Source organism: Berghia stephanieae, chromosome 11 (assembly GCF_034508935.2).
Source record: "Berghia stephanieae isolate SIO BIC M18660-M18661 chromosome 11, UCSD_Bste_1.3, whole genome shotgun sequence".
In the NCBI taxonomy this organism is placed as follows: domain Eukaryota; kingdom Metazoa; phylum Mollusca; class Gastropoda; order Nudibranchia; family Aeolidiidae; genus Berghia; species Berghia stephanieae.
In genome coordinates this window covers 23,450,589-23,463,088 of record NC_088370.1, presented here as the reverse complement: position 1 = coordinate 23,463,088, position 12,500 = coordinate 23,450,589, and the positions used below count along the sequence as shown (strand labels likewise).

The 12,500-nt window shown below is 35.7% G+C and overlaps 1 protein-coding gene across 1 annotated transcript in view; it reads right to left on the bottom strand.

The window, feature by feature from the left end:
- LOC144956478 (metalloprotease mig-17-like) overlaps window positions 1-12,500 on the bottom strand; it is a 45,620-nt gene that overhangs the window by 1,041 nt on the left and 32,079 nt on the right. The window contains exons 4-6 of the mRNA XM_078887005.1: window positions 11,503-11,603; window positions 5,136-5,281; window positions 1-1,175 (exon numbers count right to left, since the gene is read on the bottom strand). The exon at window positions 1-1,175 is cut by the window's left edge and continues 1,041 nt beyond it. Coding sequence (XP_078743131.1) covers window positions 973-1,175; window positions 5,136-5,281; window positions 11,503-11,603 — 450 coding nt within the window. The 3' untranslated portion in view covers window positions 1-972. The remainder of the gene's footprint in view (window positions 1,176-5,135; window positions 5,282-11,502; window positions 11,604-12,500) is intronic.

The following is a 12,500-nucleotide window of genomic DNA, read 5'->3' as shown; positions in this document are numbered from 1 at the left end:
TAAAAAGATATTAAGATCGTTAGTCTATCTAGTTTTCATAATGAAGCCATCTCAAGTTTTTGAACGAAAAAAGCTGTTCATGAGACAAATTAGGATTACAACAAGCTTACATTAGATTAGAGCACATCCAGATTTTACTGTCAATGATTGATATCAATATTAATTTATGGAAGTAAAAAGTATTGAATGGGTAATGTTTGGGTATACTACTAAGCACTTCTTATATCCAAGGAAGTGCTTGTCAAAACCACGACAAAACATTAAATAGTTCAAATGAAATATAGTAATACCTTGTTATACCTGACACATATGGCTCTCAGACAAAGTTGCCATGCACACATTTACCTTGGTGTTAAGCGATGTTAATAGGTTTCAACAGACGTGACGTCATTCCCCTCGTAATGACGCACAGTAACTTAGTAACTGGTTCTAAACTATCGGAACAATGGCGGACGCCCTTATGAAATACTTCTCCGACAGCATAAAAGTGCATTCAGAGGAGAAAAACATTATAAATCTGATCGCGTTTTGACTTTTATACATTCTGATCACATGAAATGTGAAAATGTTCTAGCCAGCATGAAGACTAAAAAGTACATATTTTCTTTGTTTAGAACCAAGCTGCTGGTTGCTGGCGGACGTGATATCAGACTATTGAATTCTATTTTGTAGCGAAGGTGGGGATTGGAGGTGGCTAGGGGCAGTTATTATAAGGTTTCACTGTTATTCGAAATAATATGCCATTAAGAACGGACTATTAAGTGAATTGCATATTGTAATTACTCAATGCCTTAACCGGATCTGCTTTCTCTTTTGTTTTATGGCTCAACCCCTCTGCAAACAACGATGAATTGTATAAATTGTTATGCATTTGGACTATCTTGCTCTTTCTGGACTTTGATAAGGTTTAAGTGTTGCAATCTCGCATTTCATTACTAGACTAAACAATAACGAAGCTACAGAAGATAGAGTCTAATGAAGACTTCTGACAAGACAGTTCTTGTTTAGTATGTTAAGGAGTTTCATCTGAATCTTGATTAACTTTGCTGAGCATGGGGAGAAGTTCGGATGATTTGGTGAAGTAATGTTGGGCACGCTACTCATGACGTAACCATCTGATGCCCGGCATGCCGACGTCCAATTCCATCCGTCGTGTTTAACTCCCAGAATGTGTCCTGTAGCAAGGATGAGTGAAAATCAAATAAGTAAATTATTTCAGAAAAAGTGTGGAGCGGGCACTTGTATCAATAATGATGGGAAAAATAGGATATGGAGAAGTGGTAGATGAAAATAGAGAATAAAAAGTCACGGGATAGTGCCAAACTCAGGATCCAATTGACACGACACCCTCCGCCTGGCCGGGAGAGAGAGAGGACAGCGAACCTTATTTTGTGTGACTGGATAGCTCAGCCGGTTGTGCGACCGCTCCCTTTCCTTTCTCTCCCGACCAGGTGGAGGGTGTCGTGTCAATTTGATCCTGAATTTGGCACTGACCCCGTGACTTTTTATTCTCTGTTTTCATCTGGCACTTCCCCATAGCCTAATTTTCTCATCATTATTGATACAAATGCCCGCTCCACGCTTTTTCTGAATTTTATTCAACCCAATACCGGAGCTATTCCATGTGTGTCCGATATATTTATATTTTACTTCTCCATACCCTATTTTTCTCATCAAGTAAATGGTAGTAGTAGTAGTAGTAGTAGTAGTAGTAGTAGTAGTAGTAGTAGTAGTAGTAGTAGTAGTAGTAGTAGTAGTAGTAGTAGTAGTAGTAGTAGTAGTGTAGTGAGTAGTAGTAGTAGTAGTGTAGTAGTATGGTAGTAGTAGTGTAGTAGTAGTAGTAGTTAGTAGTAGTAGTAGTAGTAGTAGTAGTAGTAGTAGTAGTAGTAGGTTTAGTAGTAGTAGTAGTAGTAGTAGTAGTAGTAGTAGTAAGTAGTAGTAGTAGTAGTAGTAGTAGTAGTAGTAGTAGTAGTATAGTAGTAGTAGTAGTAGTAGTAGTAGTAGTATAGTAGTAGTAGTAGTATATAGAGTAGTATAGTAGTAGTAGTAGTAGTTAGTATGTAGTAGTGTAGTAGTAGTAGTAGTGGTAGTGGTAGTAGTAGTAGTAGTAGTGGTAGTAGTAGTTAGTAGTAGTAGTAGTAGTAGTAGTAGTAGTAGTAGTAGTAGTAGTAGTAGTAGTAGTAGTAGTAGTAATGGTGGTAGTAGTAGTAGTAGTAGTAGTAGTAGTAGTAGTAGTAGTAGTAGTAGTAGTAGTAGTAGTAGTAGTAGTAGTAGTAGTAGTAGTAGTAGTAGTAGTAGTAGTAGTAGTAGTAGTAGTAGTAGTAGTAGTAGTAGTAGTAGTAGTAGTAGTAGTAGTAGTAGTGGATTCGAGAAAACGATGGTCGTCAGCAAGCGATTCCCATGTGTTTGAGCTGATATCTGTCAATTTCATGTCTTACTTGTAAACATCATAGACACGCAGAGCTGGACGGGCGTTTGGTTTACGTTCACTATACGTGATGTCTTTGGATTTGCGCCCATCGTCCATACTGTGTACGTGACCAAGCCATCGCAAACGCTGCTGGCAAAGCATGAGATGCATGCTAAGAGAGTTCTTTCTAGCATCGCACTGTTGGTGAACCTGTCCTGCCACTGGATGCAGTGACTTCGCCGTAGACAGCAACTGTGGAAGCTTGCTAGGTGGTTCTTTTGTCTGGCATATGTTGTTCAGGATTCACTGCCGTACAGTCGGCAGCCGAGTTCGCACACCTGGTATACTTTGACTTTGGTGTTCAAAGTGAGTTGCTTATTGGTCCACACTCTCTTGTTCAGTTGTCAATAAAAGCTGCAGCTTTGTAGATGCGCTTGTCTAATTTTGCATCAAGTGAGAGGTTACTTGTGATTGTATGTGAAGTGATTAGTGACTTCTAGGCCCTCGTTTTCAGTTCGAATTGCTGGTAGAGAGGGAAGATCCTGAACCGTGACGTCAGTTTTTAAAAATGCTGATTGTGAGCCCGAAGCTTGTCCATTAACCGCTGAATTCTTCCTTGATGTGTGAGCACAGAGTTGCTTATGACGACTGTGCAGGCCTTGGTCTTTGCTCTCAGCCGTGCCTGATTGAATGCTTACCATCACTTCTGGACTGCTTCTGTGGACTGTTAGAATGCAAACTACGACAATAGGAAGTAAGTTATACTAAACGAAGTCGGTGCCTTGTTTAACGCCGCTGTGCATGGGGAAGGGTTCTGAGGCTTCGCTGTCGTAGCTAATGGTGCCCTTCATGTTGTGATAGGAGGCAATGGTGCTGAGCTGCTGTGAGAACATTAGATCTTCTTTAGCAACTGGTAAAGGCCTTCCTGCTGATAAGGTCAAAAGCCTTCGTCAGGTCACTAAACGCGACGTAGAAGGGCGGCATTTCTCCTGGATCTGACGTACAGAGAAGATCATGTCCACTGTCAACCTCTCGGCTCTGAAGCTACACTGAGACTCAGGGTAGATGCGTTAGGCGAAGACAACGCGCGCGAAGACTTATCCACAATGCCCAGTAGAGAGTTATTACAGTCACTATGGTCTCCGTTGTTTTTGTAGGGGGTGATAATCTTGGCATCGCGCATATCCTGGGGCACCTTTCCTTCTCTCCAACAGAGACTCAGGAGTTCATGAAGTGGTTCCTAGAGGGCTGGCTTTCCACATTTGATTATCTCGGGTAGAATGATATCTTCACTAGGAGCGCTTTTCCATAGTTGGTTCAGGGACTAGCTCCTCCAGTACGGGCAGCTCTTCGATTGCGTCTAACGCTTCTTGGGTGACGGAGTTTTCTCTGGCGTAGAGTTCCAGGTAGTGCTCTACCAATCTTCCCATCTGTGTCTTTGATTTAAGAGGTGCAGTTTTCTTTGTGGGTTTGCCTGTCGCCTGTTTGATGTCCTCGTACATGCCTCTGATGTTGCCACCAACCAATGCTTGCTGGAAGTTGTCCGACAACTGAAGTCAGTGGTTGTTGGAGCAACGTCGTGCTGTTTGCTGTAGTTTGCTGCGTGCAGCTTGCATTGCCTGCAGGTTCCTCTGCCTTGGATCACGCTTATAGTTATAGCTTATAAGTGCGCTGCACATCAATGACTGGTTCCATCTCTGTAGTATTGGCTTCAAACCAATCAGCGTCCTTACGTCAGAACTGCAGTGCTGAACATGGCTTTTCTAAGAGAGTTCAAACTGTCCTCTGCGCTTTGTTCTGCAATTTTATGAGCTGTGTTGAGAGCCTCCTCAAGCTGTTCGTTGAACTCTAGGTTCTTTTCCGGGTAAGCCGTCTTGCTGATGTTGATCCTGGGTGGACACTTCTGATGAAATTTCTTTGGTTCCAGTTTCACCTTTGTGGCAACACTTATATAGGATATGGTGTTGCAAACGTTGTTTAGGAAATCTCACTCGGTGATGATCATGCCCAGTTGATACCAATGTTTTGACCTTGGACGTCTCCATTGTGGCATGCCTTTTCTGGAAGTATGTGTCCGTCACGGAGAATTCAAGAAGTTTTTGACCGATCTTTCCAATGCCATGACGTTCCAAAACGATTGGCCATGATTCTCTGCCTGCACCAACTCGCTCGTTGAAGTCGCGTGGGAGTCGCGTTTTCTGCAGTGCTGTGTCTATTTCTGTCAGTCTGTTCAGTTCACAATCAGACAAATCGAAAGTGTTTTGAGAACATTTAGTGTGTATTTTGTTTAAAGTCATAGGTTTTGAAGAAGAGCAGAATCAACGAAATACAAACGCAGACCACGATCCATTGATACGGTTAGCAGACAAAATGCCGACTGACACATCCATTTATTTATTTATTTTTTTTGCCTTGCACTGATTTAAAATAAAAACTATTACTTCATACACCGGGATGGAAGTGAATCTAACTATAAAAGATTCTTAAACCCTTTGATACATTAGTTTTAAGATTTGTGGACAGGTTAGGATCAATGGGTCGTTTTATAGATGAAGTACTTTTTCTTTGAGACCAAATTGTAAATGCTAATGGAACTTTCGAGCCGTCAGACTCAGATTAAATGTCAATCACGCCCATCTGCTATTTTGTTGAATCGAACTAGATCAAGAAGATATAGTTCAATTATATGTGTCAGGTTGAACACATAGGATTTAATCGACCTTACCAATTTCATGTGAAGCAATGAATGCGTCTTTTGACGTTCCTGAAAGTTCCACGATTCCAAGTCCATAGGTGGAACATACCCTGCCTCCGTAGGCGATTCCAGTTGTCACATCACAGTCACCGTAATCATAGAGAAACATATTGTAGCTGGAAGCACAAAATAAATAGTCGATCAATCAACCGGTAAATCTATGGATGGTCAGATAAGTGTGTGTTCACTTATTACGTCATTAGCTATGACAAAAGTTGACGTGGGGGGAAAGGAAAAAAAAAAAAAAGGGGGGGGGGGGGGGGGTTAGACCAAAAGATGATGTCATGAAAAAGTACTCAATTAACCATCAAAATGGCATTCCATAAAATAACTAAAAAGACGAAGACAATATAAAAGAAAAATATTATGTTTTATGTGTAACACGCCTAGCAAGCAGACGTTTTGTTTGTGTTCTTCGATTTTTGGATTTTAAAAAGATCAATTATCTTTTTCTTAAACATAATTTCTTATCATTTTACTCGTGACAATATTGTCTTTACTGTGTTATAACTTTTATCACATTTCATCAACACTTTTGAGTGACTTTTTGTGATTTTCTTAAATTTTAAAAATGTATTTTAATTTTTCTACAAGTGTTCACCATGAATATTTGTTTACATCCACTTTTAGCATTCTATTTCTAGTAACATTTTAAACTTTCATACTTGACGACCATTTCTCATTATCTAATTTTACAACCAAGTCATCAAACAGTCGTCAGCGAGGAGGGGTAAGAAAACAAAGACTGTTAACTGTTGTGTTTATGGACATAGACCAACCAGTCGTTGGTAAGGATGTTGGGCAAGCCAAGAAGTGCGTGAGAAAATCGGAACATTTATGGAAGAAGACCCACCGACAAGATCACTGAAATCGTTTTAGACCAGCCACTTTCAAATGGAAAAAGACAATTATAGCAGCTAAGCAGGCCCATTGTGACGACAAGTTTAAAAATACAAAATCTTTAAAACAGCTGTTCTCAACATGTGATGAAATTCTAAGAAAATCAACACCATCACGCTTCCCTTCTTTGCACAATGATGTCAAGTTACCTGAAATGTTCGCTTTATTTTTTTACGCAGAAAATTGACACAATTCGAAACAACTAATACAATTTTGAGCTTTATACAGATACACAGTCTTTTGATGGTGACACCCTAAATTCTTTTCAACAAATCTTAGAAAAAAAGAATCTAATTATGAAGGCCCCAAATAAATCTAATGAGCTAGATCCCCTTCCAACATCGCTTTTAAATTCTTGCATTGACGAGCTTATTCCATCAATTACTGAAATAAATAATCAGTCTCTACAAACGGGTATCATCCCCTCTTGTTTTAAGACAGCTCTCATTACCTCACTTTTAAAGAAACCCTCTTTAAACCATAATGATTAAAAAAAATACAGACCCGTTTCAAACCTTCCCTTTATTTAAAAAATCCCGGAAAATGCAGTTCTTCACCAATTCAAGTTATATTTAAAATTGCACGATCTATATGAGCCATTTTATTCAGCTTAGAGGGAAAACCACAGCACCAAGACTGCTCTGTTAAGGGTAGTGAATAATTCGATTTTTAATGCTGACAAAAATGAGGTGAACATTTTATGTATGTTGGACTTATCGGTTACATTTGACACGGTTGACCACACCAGTCTGTTGAATCGACGGTCTTTTTGGTATCCAGGGATTGACGCGGAAATGGTTCGAATCTTACTTAACGAGTCGTCGACAGACTGTTGTGATTAAAATGTCAAATCGTCTGATCATCCTTTTACATTAGGTGTGCCACAGAGATCAGTACTGGGTCCTGTTCTTTTTTACAATGTACATGGAACCCATTGGATCAATTATTTCAGCAACTCACGACCATCTGCAACTTTTAATTGAAATTGTCCAATCTTGCTTTGTTAAATTGAAAACTTGGATGGAACTGAACAGACTAAAACTTAACGATAGTAAGACTGAAATAATATTTATCGCTAGGCCAGCAATTATTAAAATGTAGAGTGTGAATCAATCGTTTTAGGAAATAGTGTACTTGAAACTGCTAAGGTTGTTCGACATTTGGGTGTCCTTATTGATTCAGATATGTCTTTTACTAGCCAAGTAAATCATATTATCGTTTTGTTAATGTACATGGAAAGAGAAGAATACGTAGTGTTAGACATCTAATTACAAGAGGCATCTCTATTTTGTTAGTTAATTCTCTAATACTGTCAAAGCTAGATTATTGCAATTCTCTTCTCTCATCTATAAATAAATACAAAATAAAATTCCATCAGGTAGCCCAGAATGATACTGCCAGGCTTATTTATAGAAAGAGGAGAAATCAATCATCATCGGGTTTGCTAAGAGAACTCCATTGGCTTCCCGTTGAGAAACGTGAGAATATAAGATCTACACTATTGTTTTTAAAACACTGCACTCGATTGTCCTGGAAACATTAATGACATGCTACGTCCCATCCAGGAATCTGAGATAAAAGTCTGATAATCACATACTTGTGAAGCCAAAAATTATTCGCAAAATTGGCGAGCATGCGTTTGAATATTCGGCACCCCTTATCTGGAACTTCCTTCCAAGATATATCAGAGACAGTAATGATGCAGATTTCTTTTTAAAAATATCATAAAACGTTTCTTTTTAATATGTAGCACTGTAGAATTATATTGCTTTGTTTCATATTGCATGATTGATTGGTTGTATGTTTCAGTAAAAGTAGCCACGTTACTGTTTAGCGCTTTGAGTTTGTTGATATATATGGGGAAAGGCGGTATACATAAACCATATATTATTATTATTATTATTATTATTATTATTATTATTATTATTATTATTATTATTATTATTATTATTATTATTATTATTATTATTATTATTGTTATTATTATTTTATTATTATTTTATTATTATTATTATTATTATTATTATTATTATTATTATTATTATTATTATTATTATTATTATTACTATTATTTATGTCATTTATATAGCACTTTATTTCCCATCCCACTAATACAATAATACTGTACTTTCAAAAATAAGCATAATTCTACAGTAGTTGGCAACAAAAAATAAAAGAGAATAGATCATTGTCTACTTTAAATTGGGGTAAGTATGTTTATCATTTGAAAACCCGACTGCATTTTTTTCTTTGAATAACACTTAAGCTGATTCCTATGTATAATAATATTGTGATGAATATACTGTTACACAATATTCTATACAATGAATAATGGAGTGTTGAAAAAACGTTACCCTTTCTTTCTTTGGGGAGGTGGGGGGGGGGAGGTGTCAGGCCAATGATGGCAAATTTTTGATGACGTAATATGTGAACAGTCCCTAAATGAACCACTAGTGTATCGATATATGAATAACCATAAGAAAAGCAGATATATGATAAATACATTTTTTAAATAGATGTAACAATTCAATCAATCGATTAATCAATCAATCAATCAGTTCATGTATTGATGTGATTAAATGGCGGATTATCAGTTTAAGCAATCGATCACCCTTTCAGTTAATTCATCAATCAAAAAGTCAATCTGTCAATGTATCAATACACGAACAGATTGCGATAAGCTAAACCAATAAATCAAACAATCAAGCATAGTGACGCTATCTAAAATAATCAATCAATGAAGAAATGTATCAGTAAGAATTCTTCTGCAGTATAAAAATTATAAAGATTAAGAAACGAATAATTCCGGCCATAACTTTAATATCAGTCTAATTCACATCGAAGCATGAAATAATTGTACACATGCCGGGTCTATTAATATTTTTGAAACCATAAAAAAGTTGAATTCAAATCTTCTTTCCTTTCCTCATTTTGTTACTCATACCAAGACGTATTGAAATGATGGCGTGAGTAGCCCATAATCTAGTCTTGTCATATATTCATGCAATTTTTGTGAAGTCAGTGATCTTTGGCAAAACTCCAAATCGCCATTGTGTTCTTGGTGCCATTTATCCAACCTTCCTATCCGAGCAGTAATGGAATAGTCGATTAATTCTCTTCTTACCAGCCATTTTCAGGATTTTCCCCGAAACTTCACACCCATCACAAAAATATATTTTTTATCACTCAAACACAATAGCAGTAAGTTCTTGCGAATATAATAATAATAATAATAATAATAATAATAATAATAATAATAATAATATAATAATAATAATAATAATAATATATAATAATAATAATAATAATAATAATAATAATAATAATAATAATAATAATAATAATAATAATAATAATAATAATAATAATATAATAATAATATATACTTTATTCATCCAAAAAAATGGAAATTCGTTTACAGACGTGGCATGCATAAAAATGTATAAACACAAAGTTGAGAATCTATGGCGACAATGTATACTTATTTTATATATATATAAATATATATATATATATATATATATATATATATATATATATATATATATATATATATATATATTATATGCAGATGTACAAACATGTAAAAATATACAACCAAGAACCAATAGCAACACCTTATATATGAATTTAATAAATTGAGATAGGCCATACCTCTGGCCTATAGTCCGAACTTGTGAGTGTATATTTAAAAGATAGTATTTAATTTAAATCACAGTTGGGCGTTAAAAATTCGAACATCATGTGACAAAATGAATTATGGTGACGTGGTGTCTTTGTTTTTATAGATATGAGGCGACGGCTCCTCATGGAGAACTATTTGCGAAGGGGGTGATCGCCATCCTTCATAACTTTCTCCATTTTACTTAGACAAAACCTCTTGAACATTTCTTCCACTTTGTAAATTGGGTGAGTATAACTCCTGGCTTTATCAATTATCCGATCAATTTTCTTAATGTCGCAAATACTGTCATTTTCACACCGTGCTGTAATACAAAAAATAATAACGGTCTCCAAAACGGATCTATAAAAAAGGGTGCATAACGTTTTGTCTATGTCAAATTCTGAAAGTTTCCGTATAAAATACATTCTTCTGTTCAATTTAGAGATAACAGCATCGGTTTGTAAATGCCACTGCAAATTATTGTCAATTAAAATACCCAAATATTTGTAAACCGAAACTTGCTCAACAGCTTAATTTTTAATTTTGAGCGGAGTGATAGAATTTGTGTTCTTCCTAAAATCAAAAATCATTTCTTTGGTTTTTCCTACATTTAATTTCAGGGAGTTATCTTCACACCAACCAACAAATCTGTCGAACTCAGATCTGTATGCCGTTTCATCATCTTTAAATATTAACCCTTGAAGGGCAGTGTCGTCAGCAAATTTCAAAATTGGGACCAAGTCACTTGTACAGTCAGCTGTGTAAACCGTAAAGAGGCGAGGAGAGAGAACACACCCTTGAGGGGCTCCTGTATTAGTAATTATTTTATTAGCTTTGTTTCCATTAATTTCTACAAATTATGCTCTCTCTAAAAGAAAGTCTAGAATCCAGGAAATCAAATGGGGATTTATATTCAAACATTTCAGTTTTTCAACAAGTAAATGGGGCCGAATCGTGTTGAATGCTGAAGAAAAATCAATAAAAAGAATTCTGCAAAATGCTTTTGGTTTATCTAAATGACTGTAAATATTATTCAACAAAAGGTTAATGGCATCATCAACACTTCTATTTGGTTGATATGCAAATTGTAAGGGGTCAGATTGGGGACCAAACTGGAGATAAAACTTTTTCAGTACAAGTCGTTCGAAACATTTCATAACAATAGATGTCAGGACTATAGGTCTGAGATCATTCATACAAGAGACCTTGTCTTTCTTGGGGACAGAGACAATAGTTTCATTAGCAAAACATGCTTTACAACACACTGTTCATTTTCTTTAAATTGTATGATGTACAAAAGAAATTTGAATAAGAAAAATGTTGGTTGCATCTTAACGAATGTGAGGAGAGGGTTAAATTCCTATGGTTCTCTGTTTTGATTTCAGAAAGAGTGAATAATGACGCTGTTTGGAATTCTTTTTAACTTATTTTGTTAATCTTTAAAACTTATTTTATGTTATTTGGTGTTTGGTTTAACAGATATGACACATTGTCATGTGCGCGTACAGACTATAAACAACACTCATAAATTGCCCTGTAACGTAAATAATTATTAATTTTGTGTTGCTATGTGTTGAGCATTGTTCAAGTGTCAAAAAATAATCACCTTAATAAAATGATAAAGAAATAAAATGTAATAAAAGTTATTTCAAAAAGAAAATTATGACTATGACAAATATGACATCATGAGTCATGCCATATCCAAGACAGAAAAGGATTGGGGGAAAAAAAACCCAACAAACTTTAATAGAAAATTAGGTAAATCAAAATTACCCGGTGAAGAGAAGAGACAAGTCATATCTGTTGTTAACTTGCTGTGTGTTGTTTGCTATCACCCAATCTCGGAACGCCGACAGGATATTTATACAGCGTATCTACAGCGGAGATAAAAAAAAAGATAATTATGTACATCTATTCATGTGTTCAATAGATAGTACACTCTAGCACGGTTTCCTCGAACACACGGTTTCTTTGAACTCATTCTTATGTCCCGAATTTTTTATGTTTTATTTTTTGTCCATTCCTTCCTCGAATTAATTTTACATCGAACACGGTTTCATCGAACTAATTTCACCCGGCTAACGTAAATATATATATTTTGAACATAGATGATTTCCTGTGACATTGTCAGTTACACATGTGTATAGAGCAGTATAATTAGGTGCCCCAAACGTAAACAATAACAAGTTGCTAGTGATTTTCGTGAGGGACCGGAAAAATTTACGCACAATATAGGTCTCCCAATTTTGTAGTTTGAGTTGTAGGCAATACACTTTCAGTATTGAAAATATGTTTATATAAAATCTAACAGTTGCAGAAATAATAATATAAGACTAAATTATTCTGAAAATCAGGCTCCAAATAATTCTCGTTTTGTTCACACCAGCGCAATAATTTGCTCTGGTCTAAAAATAGATAGACTGTAACTTTTGATAAATTTTACCTTTTGTTCCATAAAATATCCATATCTAGACATTATTTGATGTATGATCGAGTATTTATGAATATGTGTTTCTTTTGCCACCTAACAGCCAAATTTTAAAGGTTATTTTTTTCTATAATTTACATTGGAACTTGAGCTGTCAAGACAGGAACATGTGGTTTACCATGTGCTTCTAGACCTTTGTTTACGTTTGGGGCACCTAATTATACTGCTCTATTAGTGTTGGGCGATGTCACAAAATTTCGATATCGATACGATACGATAACTCGTCACGTTAAATATCGATATATCGATATTTATTGATGCAAAGGAATTATATATCGATATA